This window comes from Cuculus canorus, chromosome 11 (genome assembly GCF_017976375.1).
Source record: "Cuculus canorus isolate bCucCan1 chromosome 11, bCucCan1.pri, whole genome shotgun sequence".
In the NCBI taxonomy this organism is placed as follows: Eukaryota; Metazoa; Chordata; class Aves; order Cuculiformes; family Cuculidae; genus Cuculus; species Cuculus canorus.
Genome location: NC_071411.1, coordinates 20,586,585 through 20,608,475, shown reverse-complemented (window position 1 = coordinate 20,608,475; position 21,891 = coordinate 20,586,585). Strand labels below are relative to the sequence as shown.

At 43.4% G+C, this 21,891-nt stretch overlaps 1 protein-coding gene across 4 annotated transcripts; it reads left to right on the top strand.

Annotated features, from left to right (window-relative positions):
- The first annotated feature begins 332 nt into the window (after nucleotides 1-332).
- GP9 (glycoprotein IX platelet) lies at nucleotides 333-3,731 on the top strand. Of its 4 annotated transcripts, none has more exons than XM_054076962.1 (2): nucleotides 333-407; nucleotides 2,404-3,731. In XM_054076962.1, exon 2 carries the CDS (start codon nucleotides 2,416-2,418, stop codon nucleotides 2,980-2,982), a length of 567 nt encoding a protein of 188 aa, XP_053932937.1. In that variant the 5' UTR covers nucleotides 333-407; nucleotides 2,404-2,415; the 3' UTR covers nucleotides 2,983-3,731. The 4 variants fall into 4 exon arrangements, with proteins under 4 accessions (XP_053932937.1, XP_053932936.1, XP_053932939.1 ...); XM_054076961.1 differs by having other exon boundaries at nucleotides 339-407; nucleotides 2,390-3,731; XM_054076964.1 differs by having other exon boundaries at nucleotides 349-407; nucleotides 2,409-3,731.
- Nucleotides 3,732-21,891: the final 18,160 nt, after the last annotated feature.

The window sequence follows — 21,891 nt, the reverse complement described above, 5'->3', positions numbered from 1 at the left end:
CTTACCTGGGCTTGCATGTGTCAGCAGGTGGAGCTCACACCGACTTTTAAACCTGGAGATTACTAACTACAGCTGAGGAGAAAACCCACTAGATTTCAGGTGAGTCATTTTAGGGTTTCAAGACATTGTCAGGTTTAATGGGAAAAATATATTTCCAGTAAAAAAAAATCAAAAGCATTCCTCTTGTCTGCAGAGAATATAAAATGTGCCCAGCACTACATGCCCTGACACAACAACCATATATAGCACCTTCTGACGGGAATGGTTTCCTACGAGGCACAGGAAACAGCTCATCTTCTTCAACGCATTTCCTTACTGACTCTCTAAAGAAAGTCAGTTCCAGTTGCTCTGCATCCCCCAACTCTTCACCAAGCAGAGGGAAAGGAATCAAGAGGGGAAAAATACGGGTAAGTGTCAGGCAGGCATCTCACCAGCTCTTCATTTTTGCTGCAGTCCCTATTTGTTTGATCTCGAATCTCTTTCTGGGTATAGATAAACTCAGAAGAGATCATCCTTTCTGTAGCTATTGCTTAAGTTTTTGTGTCAAATGACACAGTCTGTCCTTTAACTTACTTGGACAAACCCAACTCTAGCAGATATCTTGAACAATGACAGGTGAGTATCTTGAGCCAGCCCAGTAGTGCTCTTCAGACTAACGACTTGCTAACAAAGACCTCAGTGGTTGTTAAGATTAATGTTCCAGCTCTCTGTGATGAAGTTTGTAATTTTATGTAGCACTAATCCAATCTAAAGCATAGGAATGCAGCATCTAGATTGGGAATCTCAAGCTGTCTGACTTTATTTTGAAAAGCTAGTTACACACACCTCATTAAAAAACTGAAGTAAATTAATTTAAAACAAAATCAATCATTTTTCCTACAATTTCAGTGTTCATTAAATGAAGCTTCCTAGAAAAAAAAATCTTGTCTTATTTTTAAGTTTTTAGAAGGAAATATGGTGTTTCTTGAGTTATATATATAAGTTATATATCTCTCTACCCTTGAAAATATTATTTTGAAGATTTAGGGTATTTCTAATTCCATTTGACATTAGTATTATTTCAGCTCCTTATTGCTTTAGTATGTAAAAACCTCTCTTACTCTGTATTTGTTGTTGTTAATGGGGCTGTTCTACCTGCTTGCTATTTCACAGAATCATAGACTGACTTAGGTTGGAAAAGATCTTTAAGAGCACCAAGTCCAACTGTAAAGCTCACATTGCCAACTCTGCCACTGAACCACATCCTTAAAGATCACATCTACCCAACTTTTACATTTCTGAGGCTTTGTGCAGTCTAATTTTGAAACCATACTCAATGTGCTTCTAACGCTTGCTTGCAAACAGAGCTTTACAACTGCTTTCACTTTCTTCAGTTAAAAAGGAATTCTCTTTAAGTGCACCGTGTATAAAAACCCAACACTATTTACAGTACCTGTCATTCTCTACCGAGTACCCAGGGCAATGTGCAGTCAGATAGTTTTTCTTCAATATTTATATATCACAAATGAGGTGTGTGGGGAGAAAATATATTTTAATTATGGCATGTAATCATAAAGAAAGATATTTTCAAGACTGGAAATTCCCCAACATGTGCAAGGGAGTTTGTATTTCCAATTCCAATCCAGTTCCAAGGCTAGCTGTGTATTTTTAAATGCCAGAAGTAGTAGGAAATACAGGAAGGGAATAGCTTTAGAGGGTTTAAACTGCCGAATAGAAGGGACTGATATGGGATTCTAGTGGGAGCCACTCTACAGAAGAGGGAACAACAGAGCAAAAGGGATAATTACCTGCTAGCCCAAAGCATGGTTATTTAATCTCTAAAAGACAAGCAGTACCAGATATGCAAAATTTCCCATTCTCTATTCACCCAAATCTGTATGTTCTCAGAGAGGCACGAAGTTACAGGGCCGCAAAAAAGAACTTTTTGCCACATAAAAATAAGTACTTCCTTATTAGAATCTTTGTACTCTCAGAAAGCAGATTTTTAAATATTTACAATTACTTAATAACTCTTGAGCTTTATTTTGAAAACTGACTTAAACACACAATTTTAATACTAGACATAAGAAGGTGTAGAAATGGAAACAAAACCTTAGCCTAAACTAACCTCGTATTTACCACTGTCTCCTGGTGATACTCTACAAGTTTCAACAATAATATAGTTCATACAATTATGAAGGAAAAGCAACAAACTAGAGACAAAATGGAAGCCCTATGCTCCCTCCCAGTTGCAATTATGCTTGTTAACGACAGAAAGAATGGCTCTGTGGGAAATACAGAAAGCTAGAGGTTTTAGCCAAAAACCTAAACCTCACGAGTAACCCTGAGGAAGAAGTAGCTGAGCTGTAGTTCTGCATTTAGAAGCATTCTAATGAATCACACTTATCAGATTGTCATTCTCAGGGCAGTCAAAGCATGAACAAGACAGAATTCATCACTGTTGCAGGATTCGCCATGTCATTGCTGTTCCACATGAGCCAAACTGAAGCCTGTCCTCCCTCCTGCAGTTGCAAGTTACTGGGAGAAATGAAGGGTTTGCAGATCGACTGCAGCTCAAGGAAGCTGACGGAGGTGCCTGCTCTGCCTGTGGACACGAAGAGGCTTTACCTACAGAACAACAGCCTGACCTCTGTTCCTGCTGGCATCCTGGACAGCCTGCGCAGCCTGGAGGAAGTAAAAATATTTGACAATCCTTGGAACTGTGACTGTCACATTGTGTATCTAAAGCTCTGGTTAGAAGATGTCTCTGAATCCTCTCTCGCAAACCTCAGATGCGCAACCCCAGCCCCCTTGAGGATGAAGCCCCTGAGGCAGCTCACTGGGAATGAGCTGGGGATTTGTAAGAGGCTTCTCCCAATCAAGTGTCTAGAGTTCTTTTGGCGAGACCTCATTTTAATTGTTGGAGCAATAATTACACTTACTTTAGTGGCATGGGCTCTGAAATTCTCAAAAAAGCTGGTCTGCCAAATAAACCTGAGCTGATACGACTCCAGGGGCTGATCTGGGTAGGCACACCTCCAAAACCCACCGGGTACGAGGAGCTGTTAACTACCACCAGCTTCCACACAACGATACTACTACAAAAAAAAAGCACGTGCATTGGTGAACCTGCTGCAACAGATCCCAGGGCTCGAAGTCCAGGTTCTCAAACAGGCAAATTGGATTTAGTGTCCTTTCAAAAATAAGCTTGGAGATGTACTGCACAGGCAGGTTTCATTCTGCTGCTGCCTACCCTTATGAAATGGAGTTTCTGGATTTTAAAAAAGAATTATTCACTTTAGCTTTTTTCCACTTAATTCTCAGCTCTTAAAGCAAAAAGATTTACATCCCCAAATCCTACACATTTTAATATATAGAGATGAACATCAATGTACTCTTTCAGCAATTCTTTTCTCACTCAGAAGCGGTCTCAGTCTCTAACCCGCTAACCCCCCCACCAGTGTCCCAATGGGCATGGTAGGACCATTCTTGTGTGCAAACAAATTCAACTTTCTCTTCTCCAGGGTCAGGAGTTTCCTGCTAGTAAACCCATCAGGGTCATACAGGCCACCCAGTGAATGTATCCTTTATTGAAAACATTTAAAAACAGACTGGTAACAAGAATATAATCAGTAAAAATAATTTTAAATATTGTTGCATTTCCTCTAGAGTGAACAATAAAAAAGCATTCTATGTGAAATTAAAATAACGGATGCTTATTGAACATTCCTACTCACCTAAGTGTCATAACTCCGCACAGCACTAATTAAAATCTTAAGAAATTGACAGAGCTTGTCTTCCAGTTTCACTACCGATATCTGTTACACTGATTTTAGCAACAGCTTGGAAATGGATGAACTCTCTTCCCTTCTTTTGTTGTGCCCCCATCATCATATAAGAATCGCGGTGATGCAAGTACATTGTTTTCTCTGCAACCCAATTATTCACGGGACTCCAAGCATGGTAATTCATGCTGTGACCCTTTCCGAACTTAGGCTGGCAAAGTCAGGCGAGTTAGGTGGGAGATCTCTGAAGGTCTTACAAAATTCATACCACTGCTGGCAGTTCAATTTCAGACACCCTTGGCAAAAGCTGCTCCTACCCCCAAACCCGCACTAGGTATTAGAGGTTATCTGCTGAAGACACTAAAGACTGCTCAAAAGAGCCGAGCACCTTGCCACACACGTGGGGCTCCTTGGCAAAGCCTGCGATAGCCCTAGCAAAGCTGCTGGAGAGCCTTCTGCTGAGAGGTACTTTTGCAGTTACCATGTGCTGACACTTCTGCAAGACGAGGCTCATTCCTAGCCACAAACCCCCAAAACAAAGACAGTAGAAGCCAACAAGGATATTTCATAGAATCACAGAATCCCTAGGTTGGAAAAGACCTTTGAGATTAAGTCCAATCATACCTGCCCACTACTCAATCATGTCCCGAAGCACTTCATCTCCCTGCCTTTTAAACACCTCCAGGGTTGGGGACTCAATCACCTTCCTGGGCAGTCATTCCAGCGCTTTATAACCCTTTCTATGAAGAATTTTTCCTAATGTCCAACCTGAACCTCCCCTGGTACAGCTTGAGGCCGTTCCCTCGTGTCCTATCACCTGTCACTTGGGAGAAGAGGTCAATGCCTACCTCTCTACAACCTCCTTTCAGGCAGTTGTAGACAGTAATGAAGTCTCCCCTCAACCTCCTCTTCTCCAGGCTAAACAATCCCAGTTCCCTCAGCTGCTTCACATAAGACCTGTTCTCCAGATCCTTCCCCAGCTTTGTTCCTTTCTCTGGACACGCTTCAGCCCCTCTATATCCTTCTTGTAGTGAGGGGCCCAAAACTGAACCTAGGATTTGAGGTGCAGCCTCACCAGTGCTTAGTACAGAGTGTCGATCCCTTCCCTGGTCCTGATGGCCATGCTGTTTCTGATACAAGCCAAGATGCTGTTGCCTCCTTGGCCACCTGGGCACACTGCTGGCTCATGTTCAGTTGACTCTCTTGTCAAAGCACTGCAGCGTTATGGAGTCCAATTGTCATTGCTGGAGGCTTTTTCAGACAGCTTTACAAGAGCCATGCTGCTGTCTGGAATGCACCTTCACTGTTGGTCCACTCTCTCTTGCGCTAGCACAGAAAGGTCAGTCTGAGGCACCACCGCTCCTCAGCCTAAAGCAATGCCAGCTGATGCCAGCTCAGGATAGTCACCTGCCACTCTCTGTGACACAAGTGCAGTGGAACTGCTCAGAGAACCTCTGAAGTGCAGATAGATTTGGGGAAAGCACACACACCATGGGTAGAGGGTTACACAACTCAGTAACAAAGTGTAGCGTGGGACTTTAGAGTGAGAAAAGGAAAGGAATAGAGTCAGACATTTCTCATATGCTGTAAAATAATTAATGATCTAGGAGACAATATGCCCCTTGCAATATTAAAGTCTGCAAATGACACACAGTGGGTAACAGGAAGAGGGAACTCATAAATGCAGAGTGGTGGGTTACCTGGAGTGCCAGGCAATCAAAAGCAACATCATACATCTAGAAACAAAGGTGGGTTGAGGACTCAATTTGGAGAAGGCAAATACTCAGTAATAATGATCTCCCGTGTATGACATTGCAGCAAAGGCGTACTGTCGTCTTTTCTTGTTAAAACAGGGATTATCATTTAGGGATAGAAAGATTTATTTCCTTCCATGTTTAGCTATGCTACAATAACTTTATAACAATGTCTACAAGTCAAGAAGAAACAGCTGCAGAAGAGTCAGAAAAACAACTGTAACGCAAATAAAGGATTGAAAAACATCTCTTAAAAGGCTTAATCAATTCCATTTAATAAAGAGGAATTTCAGGAAAGACTATCACAGGATATACACATCTATATAAAGAGAAAATTGTTAACAAAGGACTAGGAGTGGAGATTAGAACATCAGGCTAGAAACAAGGCTGAAAATCTAGCAGTGAGAATAATGAAACACAGAAACAGCTCATCAAATGGCATGGTGAATCCTAGAGATTAACCAACATCGGGCATTTCTTCAAACTGGTGGGCGCTACCTGAAATGAGAACTATTTCAACAGAATTCTGTATGACACCTAAAACAATACAGCTGTTCACATTGCTTTGGTCACCTGCAGTATTTATGGTGGAACAGGGCATAAAAAGAGAGACGACAATGACAGCAGGGCACAGGGACAGCCTCAGTGAGCACTAGCAACAGCCACCCTCCTACACTCCACAGCAGCAGGAATATTCTACGCTACCTCCTCCAACTGCACAGCGTGCTCCTCACAGTGGGTACTCAGCGTGCCGCACCCCTGCTGCAGGCTGTGAACCGTGTTACTCAGACACAGCACGGCTCCGCAAGGCTGTGCTACGCTCCAGGGCAGACCAGAGTAAAACTGTGTCTTCAGATTGCTGTGTACATTTCCACCAGGTAAGCACAACTATTCAGAATTCCTCTGGCATTATTAAATGCTATTCTACCTCTGCAAGAAAGAATTTCAAAGGAGCACATTGGAGCACACTGCTGTATGCATTTGGAGAATATGAGAATATTTTCTCTGCACTGAGCTTTTCTAGGCTTCAAAAGGCAATCCCCATGTGGTATGAATGTAGAATATTACAAAAGAAATGTGCTCTGCAGTCTCTCATGAAGAGTTTCCTAAATGATAGTTCTTTTTTCCCCAAAATAAAATAAATCATTAACTCTGAAAGCTTATCACTCTCTTTTGAGCCTATAAAGCTAGACACACGTCAAAGAGTGAACTGCTTTACTGCATAGCTTTAATTGTACAAAGAGAAAGAGTAATTAGCAAACACTTCTGCTTACGTCAACCAGCACACTAAATGAGATGCACAAAATACAGAAGAAAAACCCGTATTTGAGAGAACATGTTTTCTGACCTCTTAAGAGAAAAGAGGAGGGAATCTCTTCCATAGCAGCAGTTGACATGCCACTAAACCAGCACTGTATTTATCAATTCTGACCCATTAGGCTGTTTTCTGACAAAAACCTCGGAAAGGGGAAAGCAGAAGCTGCTAACAGAAGGCTCAACAGCAACATTCAACCGTTTATCTGGGCAGGCCACTGTGTAGTGCTTCAGCCACACACTCCATCATGGTGCATAAACAACACTGCAGCTGCTAGCAACATGCAAAGACAGGAAAATCCATCAGCTATCGAAAGGAAACAGGCAGAAAGCATTCACAAAGGAGTTTTTATGTAAGATCCCAGAAGTGTTACTACACCATGCCTGCAGGAGTGCAAACCAGTGAATGTATTTGTTTTCACGTTCTTTGGTAACATCAGTACAGCTACTGAGATCATTGCAACTAAAAAGTTATTAGTTTTGGCTCAGTATTTAGCAAGACAAATAATCACACTCAGAATTATTAAGCAAGAACAAAAAAATTACATTGAAACAGTTCACCCTAAGACATCCCCTAGACTTGTATAAACTGCAGTTCTGTGTAAACTGCAATTCAATTAATGTGGGAAATATTTGCAGTCTACATTTATTAAGTAGAATTGTAGGTGAATCACCTTTTGCTTTGAAATGCTCCAGGTTTTCTTAACATTTTAGTAAAAAGCATTGCTCAATCTAAACAGCTTCTGTTGAGCTTAATGCTTTCTTTCAGTCTAGGATCTACAGCAGAGTTTATTCCAGTTTCATTGTTTGAGTTCCTGCATCAGAGAAGTTTCCTGTTCCCCCATTCCATTTGACACTAAAAAATGTATTCTGGTTAGAAAATAGCTACCAAAGCTTACATGAATAAACATAAAGGGAAGTTTAGAAACAGGGCACTTTGTTGTGACCTCACCATTCCATCCCACACCCAACTGCCAGGAAACTGCTCCTGGTTCTAAAACACAATGCCCACTCACAGCTGGAATACACCAACATGTTATTCCAACAGGTCTCACCACATCTGATTTCTGTGTTTCCCAGTTCCCCCAAACTTGATATCACAGTGTCTTGCAACCAGGACAGTCATTGTCACACATTTGTGTTTCACTTTCTGGCAGCTGATTTCTAATGTATTTGGATTTATTTTTCACTTTTCCATTAATTCAATAAATGAACCAGGAAAAAAAAAAACCTTTAGAACAACAGGATAACTCCTGCTAATTCAACTGCAGTGTACGGAAGTGCCTAGTGCCCGAAATTCAGGTGCAGTAAATGGTGGCTACAAACATCTGGGACCCTCTTTAAATGGCACATAATGTAGGACTTACAGGCAGTTCTGAAGAAACTAACACTTGGACCTTGTTCAATGGCTGGAGTTGTTCTCACTCCCTCTTTGCCCTTAAAGTTTATTTGTTATCACAAAGACTGTCACCAAAGTAACGAGTCACAAATACTCTTGGACAGAGTATATTATCATCCTTCAGTGCCCACTCCTTCATCCTCTCCAGAAGGAGAAGCCTCTTCTCTTTAGGTATACCCTAAAGTTGTTGGCAGTTATGTGTGGTAAAGCTAGACAAGAAAACCAGGCTGCACTGTAGCCTTATTTTAAACTCCCTACTCTTCCAAAATCTGGCAAAGAAAGCATCTCAGAGGATCTCAAAGCAGGTTATTACATTGCATAGGTTCTAAAACCAGAATAGAACAACTTTTCTAATAATATCACTGCTTAATAAGACAGTTATTTCATTCTTTAACAAAGGCAAAAATGTATCTAGTTATACCTTTTCCATTTTCATTTATTTACAATCAACTTTGAGCACTAAATTTAATCACAGGCTATCAGATTATCCACTGATACAACTCCTTTAAGCTGAACATTTGTTTACATGACTCAGCTTCCCTATGATCCACCAGCAAAGAGGAGCTCTTGGCAGGTAACAGGATAGTTAACAGCAAGCTGTGATGTAACAGACTAAAACAACCCTCTAATCCCTCTCTCCCAACTTGGATGCAATTATATCCACTGATGATTAACACCATTACAAGTGAACATATGCACAATAAACAGTTACTGTTTCATATATGATAATGCGATTATTTTACACCAGCACACTATGAGGGTGGTGGAGCAAAAACGCCGTTGCAAAACTCAGAAACAACCCCATGCCTTGTGGCTCCAACAGGTCATCCTGATGCAGCAAAGGAAAAGACAACCATTCCAGTCTACCACAGGACAAACACTCCACAGCTACTCTGGGAATAAGTGTGTTACCCACCTTTCTGTTGAAGAGAGAACTACAGCGTCCAAGTCCAGCACTTGAGATCTTGTAAAACCTCCTCTGGTTTTAATGCATTAACAGTCAGTACTTTATAGTCACTTGAATCTCTCAGACCTGCTGATGATGATCTCGCTCAGATTGAGGCGATCCTAAAAGCCCAATGGAATGACATTGGGGACACATTCCCTCCACAGTGTTTATAGGTTTCATTTGGATTATTGTGCACAACCTTCACATGAGGTTTAAACACACATCAGGCAAAGCTATTTTCCACTGCGCTAAAGGGCCCGGAAGTTAATTATGATGATGAATGTGCTAACAATCAGCTCTGGAACTACATAAAACAGAAAAAAGCTCATTCTCTGAAAATTACCATGTCTCAGCACAAAGCAGGCTGAGAGGCATAAGTGCTCTGTCAAACACAACTAACAGCCTCTGTGCATTAGCGGAGTCAAACTGTAATATTATAATGCAGTTATTGAAACTGCAGTTTGGCTTTGCATCACTGACACCATTCCTCTGACTGCAGCCACTCTGCATCTGCCTTTGAAATTCAGCTACAAATACTGGTTGCTTTGCCAGAGGTAGACTGGTACTTAAGAATTAAAGCATTTTTGTTAACTTACAAGACTGCAAGCAACAAAGAAAAAAAATGCAAGAATAGGAGAAGGAAAACATTAGCCCAATTCCCTCAGCAGGAGCCTGGTCAGGTCACTGGTGCTCCTCAGAAGCCACAGCAAGAGCAGTGAAACCCGTGGAGGGACTGCATAAAACTGCAGGAAACAGTGCTACTTCCATGCACAGTTGATATGCCTTCTCTTTTTTTCCTTTTTTCTTTTTAATGACAAATATCCTTCTTTCCACTGCAAACAGAGGACAGCTGGCTGGACAACGGGCAGCAGCACTGCTACGGGCGACCCCGACAGGAAGGGCTGATTATTCTGGGCTCAGCACCACAACAGTGTATAGAACTACATGGCTTTGAGAATACAGCCAGATCATGTCTTTCTGCTTTGGCACAAGCGTCTGCTCACGAAAGAGAAGAGCAAGTGCATGCCTGTGATGTAAATTTTAGAAGTGACACTTATCGATAGGAAAAATACATATTTCAAGTAAAAAATACATTCCACAGGCTGTGGATTCACTGAATTTGCTTCATTTTTTTCCCCCCACTATGTTTTAAGGATGCTGGTATTTTGAGAATATGCATTTCTCATGTGTTTGAAATCCCACATTCTGCAGATGAAGGTTAAATGAATGAATTATAGAATGATAGAATAGTTAGAGGTGGAAGGGACATTAAAGACCATCCATTTCCAATCCCCCTGCTATGGGCAGGGACATCCCACTGGATCAGGCTGCCCAAGGCCCATCCAACCTGGCCTTGAACACCTCCAGGGATGGGGCAGCCACAGCTTCCCTGGGCAACCTGGGCCAGGGCCTCACCACTCTCATTGTGAAAAAGTTCTTCCTTATGCCCAGTCTAAATCTGCCCCTCTCCAGTTTATACCCATTGCCCCTTGTCCTATCACTCCAAGCCTTTCTGAACAGCTCCTCTCCAGCTTTCTTGTAGCCACTCCAGGTACTGGAAGGTCGCTATAAGGTCTCCTCTGAGCCTTCTCTACTCCAGGCTGAACAAGCCCAACTCTCTCAGCCTGTCCTCATATGGAAGGTGCTCCAGCCCTTGCATCATCTTTTTAGCCTCCTCTGGACCCATTCCAACAGCTCCATATCCTTCTTATGCTGAGGATTCCAGCACTGGACACAATACTCTAGATGAGGTCTCACAAGAGAATGAGATCTATGTACACCTAACACCTCTTTTTTTCCCCACAAAGTAAGGAGGAAGCAATTTGAAAACAGTGTATTCTCCCACTCTTGAGTAACTCACATGCTTTGAGTATCAGTCCAGTCCTCCCCAGGAGCTCTGGGTAGCTTTGTGAGACTGCATTTTACTGCTCTGAGGGTCTTCTCTTAAACTTAAGAAACTATTAGAAGCAGTTCTGAAGTTGCACTAATGTACCTCCATGGTCTCATATTCATACCTAACCTGAGAGGGTTGTGACTGCAAACTTTGCGTATTCTAAGGCTTGATTGGCAACCTACAGAAACTGAGTTCACACTAAATTCATACTAAAGACTAAACACAGCTTTGTTCTCGGTAATAAAACACACTGCAAAGTTAACAAGCTGGCATTGGATTTACCAGCATAAAAGGATTCAGATTTGATGTCCAGGTCTCAGCCCCAGTTCAAAGTATTTAAGTATGCAGCAAATGAGTAATACAAAGGAAAATATTTTTTCTGCTAAGTTAAACTCCAGGTGATTCATAAGAGTTATATCATATAATGACAGTAAACTTCCACCATAGTGGCACTACTGCTTGCGCTGACCAGACATGGAGTTGCATTTGCAGCTGTTACACTAACTCATCCAATAAAAACTTCTAAGCAGCAAAGACCAAGAATATTCACAGCCCAACAGGACTGGTAACGTATAGGAATTCCCTCCGCTAAATAAGAGATTCATTTGATTATTGAACTAGTACACATATTCTGGAGGAAGTGAATATCAATCAAACACACAAAACACATCTAGAGTGGTGGTGAGACAAGCCTGTTAATGAATACAAGAGAGGTAGCTTAGACCAGTTAGGGTAAACTAATTAGCCAACACACATACATTCTCATAGTGATTTTATGTGTAAATGCACTGTTTGGGGAATTATTAAAATAGAATTTGGGACCTTACAAAGCTATTATTTTGCTTGGACTCTAAAGGTCCACACACTTGTATGTTAGGATTCATACTTGAATTACATGATTTTACTTTCACCTGCCAACAGGTGAAATGACCACACTGAAAAATTAAGAATTCCTATCTAATGATTCCTTTGACAGGGCTAAGTTTATCATAATGTTTAGTAACGCTAAGTTCATCTTAGTAACACAGTTTATCTTCATGCTTTTTCTCTTCTGCTTTCAAAAGTGCTTAAAGCCTGTTCCTAGAACCCATGTCAATATTTTGCTATTATATTGACTCCAATTAAATTTAGATGACACTCAATAATGGGTGTGTGACAACAACTTGCTTTGGTTGCATAATGGCCATGTGGCTGCTATTTATACTGAACTCCCTCCCAGGGCAATTTGCTCCCTGATGCACCCTCTCGGAATGCCTTCCCCGGCGGCACAGTCTCAGTTTATCCAAATGACTGCCCATGGGCAGCAGCACTGATGTCACTTTAGGAGGCGCATATGGCACATTCATTTTAGGCAAATTAAATCTGAGGTACCTGGCAGTTCATTCAGATTTCACTTGGCTTTACTTACGACTTTCTTGCTTGACCGAGAAGCATCCAGTCCTTCAACAGCCTGGAGTTATAAAAGCTGAACGGCACTGTTTTACACAGGTACTTTCTCTGGGGAAAGTGGCTCGAGGCCTCTTCCCTCTGAAGAGCATTAAGAAATACCACTAAGGAAATCCAGAACATTCATCTTAGTCTTGGGAAAAGAAAATAATGCAAAGCCCTTTCTTAAATGGCCTTGACCTGTAGGGAAGGAAGCGTCAGCAGGGATCGATCACAGATTCCCTCTTCCACCCTGAATCATTTTTTCATGTCTCCTCCCTAGGGGTCAGAAGGTTTTCATAACCTTCTGATATTAATAATTTTATTAATAATAACCTGATATTAATAATTTTAAATTTTTTTAGCTAAGATTCCTATGTTGTCTCTTAGGATCACAGATAAGGACTACGGAACTTGGCACAGCTGTATAACACCTCCCTGTGCAACCCGCTCCTATCAGTACAAGGACCAAATAGTGGAGGAATGTAGCAATCACCACATCATAAAAGGTTGCCTTCATGAGAGTAGAGCACTTGGACACAAGAGGATGTTGGACTACTCTGAGCTTGCAAGACAACTGCAAGAACTGGCAACTCATTATTCAGATACACTTACCAAAAGCTGAGTTATCAGAAAGACTAAAACTAAAATAGCAGGAATTACAACCTGAAGGGAAAAGGCAACGGCAGTCCACAAAAATTGTGCCTAACAGATCCTCAGAGCCCCTGAGGGGATTCCTTCAGCTTTAGTCACAGCTTTGTCAGACAGCCACCTCTGAAACTGGACCAATATCGTCACCTAGTGGCTGCTGGAAATTGCCAGTGAGAAAAACTCCTTGCAGCTTGTCGCCCTTTCCTACCGAGGCCTCTGTAACGGAATATGACAGAGTGATTTTCCAAACAAGCTACCAATTACCGTTAGCGCTTTTCAGAGTCTTAACACAGGTCTTCTGTCACCAAGTGTCAGATGCTGCAAATTCAGAATTGTTTTCTATCGACAGAAACCTAAAGCTGCCGTGCTTTTGGACACTGGGCAATATAATCTCCCCTTACTTTCTTCACTGATTAATCATTTTTAGATATCCCTTATGTTTTCTGCTGCTACAACTTCCAAAGACACAGCTCAATCTTTACGTTAAAATTTGACGCAGTGTGGCTTCATCCTATCAAAGTGCAATAAAGTAAAGAAGATAAAACCCTGTGAAATAAGTAACTGAAAGAAAATAATGAAATCAAAACAAACAGCACTTTGTGGAGGTTTTCCACACCGTTCCTCTCCTATTTCTGAAAGTCTGAGACACATCTTTGAGACAGTTTCAAGAAAGAATAAAACCTCAACAACACCAACTGAAAAAGAAACCAAAGTTTAACAGCTGAGAAATCTGTTAGTTATCTTCAATAAAGTAAGAGAAATGGGTTTAGACCTATTCCAAATTTAGAAATTGTGATCTGTAGTTCTATTTTGCATAAAAATATGCAGTACAATTTTTCTTAAGCAGCTTCTTGGGGCAGAGATGCTGAGTAGTTTTTTCTAGAGCAGTTAGCAGCTTCAGGCCAATGCACTTTTAAGAGTCTTCTGAGGAAAAACAATACATTCACGTTACAAACTACAATTTCACATTTACAGCAACTTTCAGCCAAGGAACTTTGAGTCTTATGGAAGTGCTGGCTGAGCAGCCACTGCTGCGGGAGCCATGTCAGGATACACCGACTCTAAGCTTGCTTCCTGATCAACACAAGCAGACCCTTCCATCCAAGCAAGTCCCACCAGCCTAATCAGACAGGCTCTGTTTAACAGGCAAAGAGCTACCAGTGAGAATCCCAGGGCAGAGGTTTTGCCAAACCAACATGAATTCCTGGAGGAGAGAATAGAGCTGATTACTCTCCGTTTTCCTGCTTGCGTTCAAAACAGTCCGTTTATTTGATTTATTATCATGGGTGAAAAAGCCCACCCTTTTTGCACAATCCAAGTGAATTCTAGGTTAGTCTGGAAAATTGTTTTCAATGCTTTTTCAGTAAATGCCAAAAGCTGCTTAACTATGGTTTCAAGAGTAGCAATGAGTTCACACGGCAACTGCAGCAGCAGGAGTGCTAGGGCCTGGGCAGGAAATGTGTATTTCACATCAATCATGTACAGACCTGAGATATATCTGTACCTCTGCCTTAAAGAATTTACTGAGATGGATGGTGTATCAATGGCCACCAATGCATAATACACAAAATTCCTCTATTCTTATACCTACTGTTCAGTGACCCAAATGTTGAATTTGCCGCGTATGAAATTAAAACAAAGTTACTATTCTACTCATTTTTTTTAAAGATGCATTTTCTTACCAGATTTTCTCCTTCTATGTATGTGAGATCTTCTTGCTCCTTATTTGTCCAAGTCCTCCAGAGGCAGCACAACCAGGACAGAAGATCTGGACTGTATTCCACACTGGCAATGGTATTTCACATGTTCTGATCCCTGCTGCACCTGTGCAATTCAAAGACAACAGTTGGCACAAATATTACTGCAGACTCATTTTAGTGCCGGTTCTTTACTACTGGTGATAAGGCAAAAGTAATAATAAATCCAGCTTGCTCTCAGAACAAAAAATGGGGCTACAAGTCAGGGGAGGAAAAAATATTTGTAGTTTGGCTGCAAACACATTGCATCAATGACACCGTATTTTCCTAAGACTATTTTCATAGTCCATGCTTAGAATCAGAATGTTTTTTAAACTAGCTTTATTAACCCAGCAACTAAACTACTGTGCCATAAATGTATCATCTTTTGCTTGAAAAGGTTAAAAGTTCCAGGGAGATTCAAAGCTGAAAATTCAGCAGGCTACAAACTGCAGGAAGGTTTAGTGAGTACTGACAGAATCAGGACATCATGGCAACTGCCACGCTTATGGCTTCCTCCAGTATAACACAATAATTTTATGGCAAAAAGGATCTAAAAATCTCAGATATCTAACTGTTGTGACAAGCATCAGGGGGACTCAAAAAGACACATGGGGACTGTGAAAACAGAGATTTTAAGATGTCTGATAAATTTACAGGTGCTATAAATTTATCTCACTCAGAAGCATAAAAAGTCAGCAAGCTATGCAGGTTTCCAGGTGGTTCTTCAAGCATTACTGCATGAACGCTCACAGGCCAACCGCTAAATCCTCAGCCTATGCATCCACTGCTGCTCTATGGCACCCTGGCTGTATTCGAAACACCAGGGATGAATACTAGCAAGCACAGACGCTGCTCACAGGTATTTCACTCATTCCCCTCGGCAGGCATTCCAGATGGTGCATCTACAATCTATGGTGGCCAACAAAACTCCAAGAACCACACAGACAGCTGAAACTAGCGGACCAGCCTGTGAAACCAGGACGAAACAAGGTCTGTAGTTTCACCAACAACTCTTTAGAGTTTGAAATTGTAATTAACAGCTATGTTTTAAGAAACCTGTTCTATTAATTGGCATGGTTTCTGAAGTGGCATGCCTGCTCTAAGAGAAAACCCATGCAATAACTGGCTTTCATTCTCTATAAACACAGACTAGCAAAACAGGTGGGTGACTAAGATTGATAACAGCCTTTAGAAACTAAGCTGAGTGGAATTTTCATTGCGTTCATCCAGAAGATGATTAAACTATGTATATGAACACAGTATTTCAAATGACAATGAATCTGGTATCCACAACTGAGTCATCTGAAAGGAACTGCCAATACCGTAGGGCTTCTCATATTCAAAATCTGTTAACTTGGAAAACTTCAGAAATGCAATTTTTATTTTTATTATTATTACTTGCTTGTTCTGAAACCTGGCTGATAACAAATTAGGCACTCATGATGGGTAGCAAACACATCACACACTTTGCTGAACAACTTCCTAACAGAAGATAGGGATCACCCATGAAGGAGGCACTAAAAACTTTCTCAGAGCAAGCCTAGGCCCCACAAGCTCACAAGGACAAGTACTCAATAACAGTCCTTGGTTGGAGAAGTTTCAGACCCCAAATCCATCCCTGTTTGTTGGTTGGAAACTCCCTTATGACTGGACAGTTTCTCTGCCACTTGGGCTAGTACAATAACAAAGCACCAGCCAAACCCAAAACTTCTGAATCAAGATTCTTACCATTCCCTTAAAGAACACTTCTATCTTTACGCTGTTCCTTAATTACCCTTCCCACTGACTACGGATATGGAAAAGAGAGGCTGTCAAGAACAGCCACAACATCGGTTGACTACTGACAGTCCTCAAAATACCCATTCATTTGTCTCAGCCCTCTGTAAATGAGTTAAAAGGTCTCCACCCTATCCCCAGGCAGGACAAGATTTTGTCCCTCCTGTAGACAGTAAACAATCAGGTAACTTTGCTAATTTGCTTTTTGTTCAAAAAGTCTTTAGCACATTAACACAACTAAAAAAAAAACTACCAACATTTTAACTGGCACACATTGCTAAACTTCAATGAAAACGTTCTAGAAGTAAATATGCTTAAGGCAGCATGTCCTTCATTATAGATGGAATTACTAACCCGTATATTATTACAAAATTATTCTGGTTAAAATTCAGAACAACCTATTTCTGCAAAAGAACACACCCCATAGCACTGCAGGTGCCATTGCTCAGCAGCCAGAGAGCCTCACCTGCCTAAAGCAAAGCCAAAGACCTCTTCAAGGTATCACACACCGTCTGGAAATACAAAGCCAGAGCCCACACAATTACAAACATAGGTAAATTTTTACAGAGTGAAAGCATTTAATCTCAAAAAACATAAAAAATATTATAAAACGTGAAGAAGCATAGTTGGTTCTCACAAGCTCAAGAGTCACAAAATTGTGTCTCATCTAAGATACACTGTGGAACAGGTCCAGAGGAGGCTACAAGGAGCACCGGGCAGGAGGGCTGGAGCACCTTCTATCTGAGGACAGGCTGAGAGAGCTGGGCTTGTTCAGCCTGGAGAAGGCTCCGAGGAGACCTTAGAGCGATCTTCCAGGACCTGAAGGGGCTACAAGAAAGCTGGGGAGGGACTGTTCACAAAGGCTTGTGGTGACAGGATGAGGGTCAATGGGTATAAACTGGAGAGGGGCAGATTTAGACTGGACATAAGGAGGAATTTCTTCACCATGAGGGTGAGGAGGCCCTGGCCCAGGTTGTCCGGAGCAGTGGTGGCTGCCCCATCCCTGGAGGTGTTCAAGGCCAGGTTGGATGGGCCTTGGGCAGCCTGATCCAGTGGGAGGTGTCCCTGCCCATGGAAGGGCGTTGGAACTGGATGGGCTTTAAAGTCCCTTCCAACCCAAACCATTCTATGATACACAACCAAGAATTTACACATCAAAGATACGAGGCCATGTCAGGTAATGCAAGTACCAAACATGATTTTATGAATTTAAAAAGAAAGAAAAACACCCCAAATAAGTAGTTCTTATTTGTATATATTTATTATAAAAATAAACATTTAGCTATTTAGTATATGTCTCTTTTAAAAGAAAGTACAATATATTATTACCTTTGTTGTCTTGAAGTAATCAATCCATTCAAGCTGACTCAGCTGTAAACTTGGCAGGCTGTGAAGCCATCATGAAATACAGATGCTTTTAACCAAAATATGGCTGAAGAAAGTTCATACTCCATAAAAGCATAATGTACCAGCAATTATACACAAAGAGGAAATGTTAAACTTGGCTGAAAAATTTATCTTGGGACATGGGACAAACCATGCACCAACCAAGCTGTAATTCAAGTTATCTTGGGTTCCATGAACAATTTTGGTAATCATTCTATATCCACGCTGGAAGTTACTAAGAATCATAGAATGGTTTGGGTCGGAAGGGACCTTAAAGATTACCCAGTTCCAACCCTTCTGCCTTGGGCAGGGACACGTCCTACTGGATCAGGGTGCTCAGCACTTGCTACTGCACAGAATTTCAGTAATCTATAAACTTACTTAGGCATTGCATACTTGAAAAATTTACTCTGAACCCCTACCCTCTGCTTCTTAAAATGGGGTTGTTTTGCAGTGTTTCACATGAGATCAACATATGTTTACTTAGAAAGCCAGAACTTAATTTGCTTTGTAACTCCACATCTCAAGCAGCTGCTTGGGGCTACAGTAGAGTCTTACCACCCAAATCCCACTATGACACATGGAAACGGCCAGCAACCTCCCTCCTGCAGCAAAGGCTTTGCAGCCCAACCCATTTGTTGGAGCTGAAATTTAACTTCTCTTGTTAAGCCAAGCTAGCTGAGTGAAAAGGAAACTCTGACTACGGCCATGGGGGTCTTCTACCATGCTGTGGTACTGTTTTCTAATAACTGCTACAGTAGCACTAGTAGAGAGATTACTGAAAAATGTTTTCTAGCACTCTCTGCTCAGATGAATGACTCAAAAGCAGTCAGATACAAATTGGAATTGACTCAAACCCATTTTGTTTTTCCTAATCTTTGCATGAAACAGGTGCCAAACCCAACAGGAATTAATCAAAGACAAGCATTTTAACATTCAAACTGCTCTTTACAGCTTTCGCAGCTTCAGAGAACTAATGAATGATCCCTCACATAAGCACAGCAATACAATGTGACAATCTATGGGTTTTATTCGGGGAATTCTTTGTTTTAGCAGCTGTTAAAAGCTCATGAGGACAAGCAGCAACTATCACAGTTAATAGAAAAGAAGGCTGTAGCGATCTATAGCAAGGATAATGGAACACCTGATTTATAATTATCTTCATGGAAGCAGTGCCTTTATTTTTCCACTAAAATGAAGTCATACAATTAATTCTAAATATTAAAGACTGACACCTTTAGCAATGTTTCTTCCTATACAATCTATGTTCCTGGGAGTGCTTTGCTGAGACAGATTCTGCACAACCACCTATTCAGCCCTCGCTGTCTGCCATTAAACAGTTTCACTTCACAATTTTGTCATTTGAAGCCATAAGGGTGGAATTCCACAAATGTTTGTTAGGAAGCACAGATTGACAAAATGTGCTGTGTCAAAGTATTTCAGCAGTAAAGCTGGGTTTTGTTAACATCTTGGCTCACCATACAGTCCAACAGAGAATATCTGTTAAAGAGCAGTTGTTTCACAGACAGTGCAGGCACAGGTAATTCCAGACTGCTGAGACACGGGAATCTCAGTGCACATAACCCGGCTGTGATGCAGTACATCGCCTACTAACTGCCTTAGTTAGCAGTTAGGACTGTGGCTCTGGACATGAATCACACCCCAGCTCTCAGCCCTGAAAAACAAAAAGCTAGTGCAACAAACCCAGCTGTGTGCCCCGAGCGACTTCACAAAGTGACTGCACCCGCTCATTCCAGCATGTCAGCAGCTGTGGAATCAGAGGGAATACGTCACGGAAAGACTGTAGAACCACAGAATCATTATGGCTGGAAGAAAACATTAAGCTCATCCAGGCTGTCAGCCACACCCAACTGTGCCTGCTAAACCATGTCCTGAAGTGCCATGGCTATACGTTGTTTGAACCCCTCCAGGAATGGAGGATCCACCATTGCCCTGGGCAGCCTCTGCCTGGGCTTCACCGCTCTGTCAGTAAAGAGATTTTTCGTAATATAGAATCATAGACTAGTATGGGTTGGAAGGGACCTTAAAAGCCCATCAAGCTCCAACCCCTGCCATGGGCAGGGACACCTTCCACTGGATCAGGCTGCCCAAGGCCCATCCAACCTGGCCTTGAACACTTCCAGGGATGGGGCAGCCACCACTTCTCTGGGCAACCTGGGCCAGGGCCTCACCACTCTCCTTCTGATGAAATTCCTCCTTACATCCAGTCTAAATCTGCCCCTCTCCGGTTTACACCCATTGCCCCTCGTCCTATCACCACAAGCCTTTGTAAACAGTCCCTCCCCAGCTTTCTTGTAGCCCCTTCAGGTACTGGAAGCTGCTCTAAGGTCTCCTCGGAGCCTTCTCTTCTCCAGGCTGAACAAGCCCAGCTCTCTCAGCCTGTCCTCAGATGGGAGGTGCTCCACCCCTCGGATCATCCTTGTAGCCTCCTCTGGGCCCGTTCCAACAGCTCCATCTCCTTCTTACGTTGAGGAGCCGCCCAGTCCAACCCCTGCAGGGAGCAAGGACACCTTCACCCAGACCACGTCCCTCAGAGCCCCATCCAGCCTGGGCTGGACCCTCCAACAGATGGAGCAGCCACCGCCTCTCTGGGCAATCCGGGCCAGGGTGTCTCCACTCTCACGGGAAAACATTTCTTTCCAATACCCATTCTAAACTTCTCTTCCTTTAGCTTAAAACCATCACCCCTTGTCCTATCGCTACGGGTTCTGCTATAAAATGTTCTCCCCACCTCTCTTACCAGCACTAGAAGATGCTCTAAGGTGTCCCCAAGGCTGCACAACCTCCCTCAGCCCCTCCCCACACCAAAACCCGCACAACCTGCGGCCGCCCCCTCTCCCCCCATCAATCGCTGCCTGGAAACGCAGCCCAGCGCACCCCTCTCTGCACAATCCTTTCGCAGAGCGATACGGCCTCTCCTCAGCCTCCCCTTCCCTAAAATGAGCAGCTACAGCTCAGCCTCACACCCTGTCTCGGCCTCACTGACTCGCGCCGCCTCAGGGGCTCCCGCGCTCCCCTCGCGCCTCAGCACAACCGGACCCGCGGAGCACCGACAACTAGAGCGCCACCCCCACCTCCTCTGGCCACGCCCCTTCTATTGACCACGCCCCTTCGTTGGCCGATCCCAGCCTGATGGTCACGCCCCTCCCGTTGGCCACGCCCTCTCCACTGGCCGATACCACACCGCTGGCCACGCCCGCTCGTATGACCACGCCCCCTCCACTGACCACTCACGCGCCGCAGCGCACTTGGCCACGCCCCCGTCGAGCCCAGCCCAGTCGCCCGCCACGCCCGCTCTGGCCAGGCCCCCGTAGAAACTAGTTGGCCACGCTCCTCCGGAGGACACACCTTCTCTGCTGGCCCCGCCCTCCGCCGAGCCCAACATTCGCTGGCCACGCCCCCTATTGGCCAGGCCTCTTATCCATCTGGGCACGCCGCACTCCTGGGCACGCCCCCGCCGAGCCCAGCCCCGCCGCTGGCCCCGCCCCGGTCTGGCCTCGCCCCCTCCGCTGACCACTCCCCTCGCTAACCCCATCCCACCGCTAGCCGCGACCTATCGCTGGCCACGCCCCTTCCCGTCGCTGGTCCCAACCCACGGCGCTGAGTCGCGCCACTCCATTGGCCACGCCATTGGCCACGCCCACGCCATTAGCCACGCTCACTCCGAGCCCAGCCCCGTCGCTGGTCACGCCCGTCTCTGACCACACCCCTCTCGCCGCTGACCACGCCCCTCAGTGCCCCCTCACCTCTAGACGCGCCCTATCTTTGGCCAAGCCCCTCCGAGTGCAGTCGCTCCACTGGCCCCGCCTCTGCCGCAGA

What these genes read in the sequence shown, in the direction of transcription:
- GP9 (XM_054076962.1), top strand. Translation starts at nt 2,416, where the DNA reads ATGAACAAGACAGAATTCATCACTGTTGCAGGATTCGCCATGTCATTG.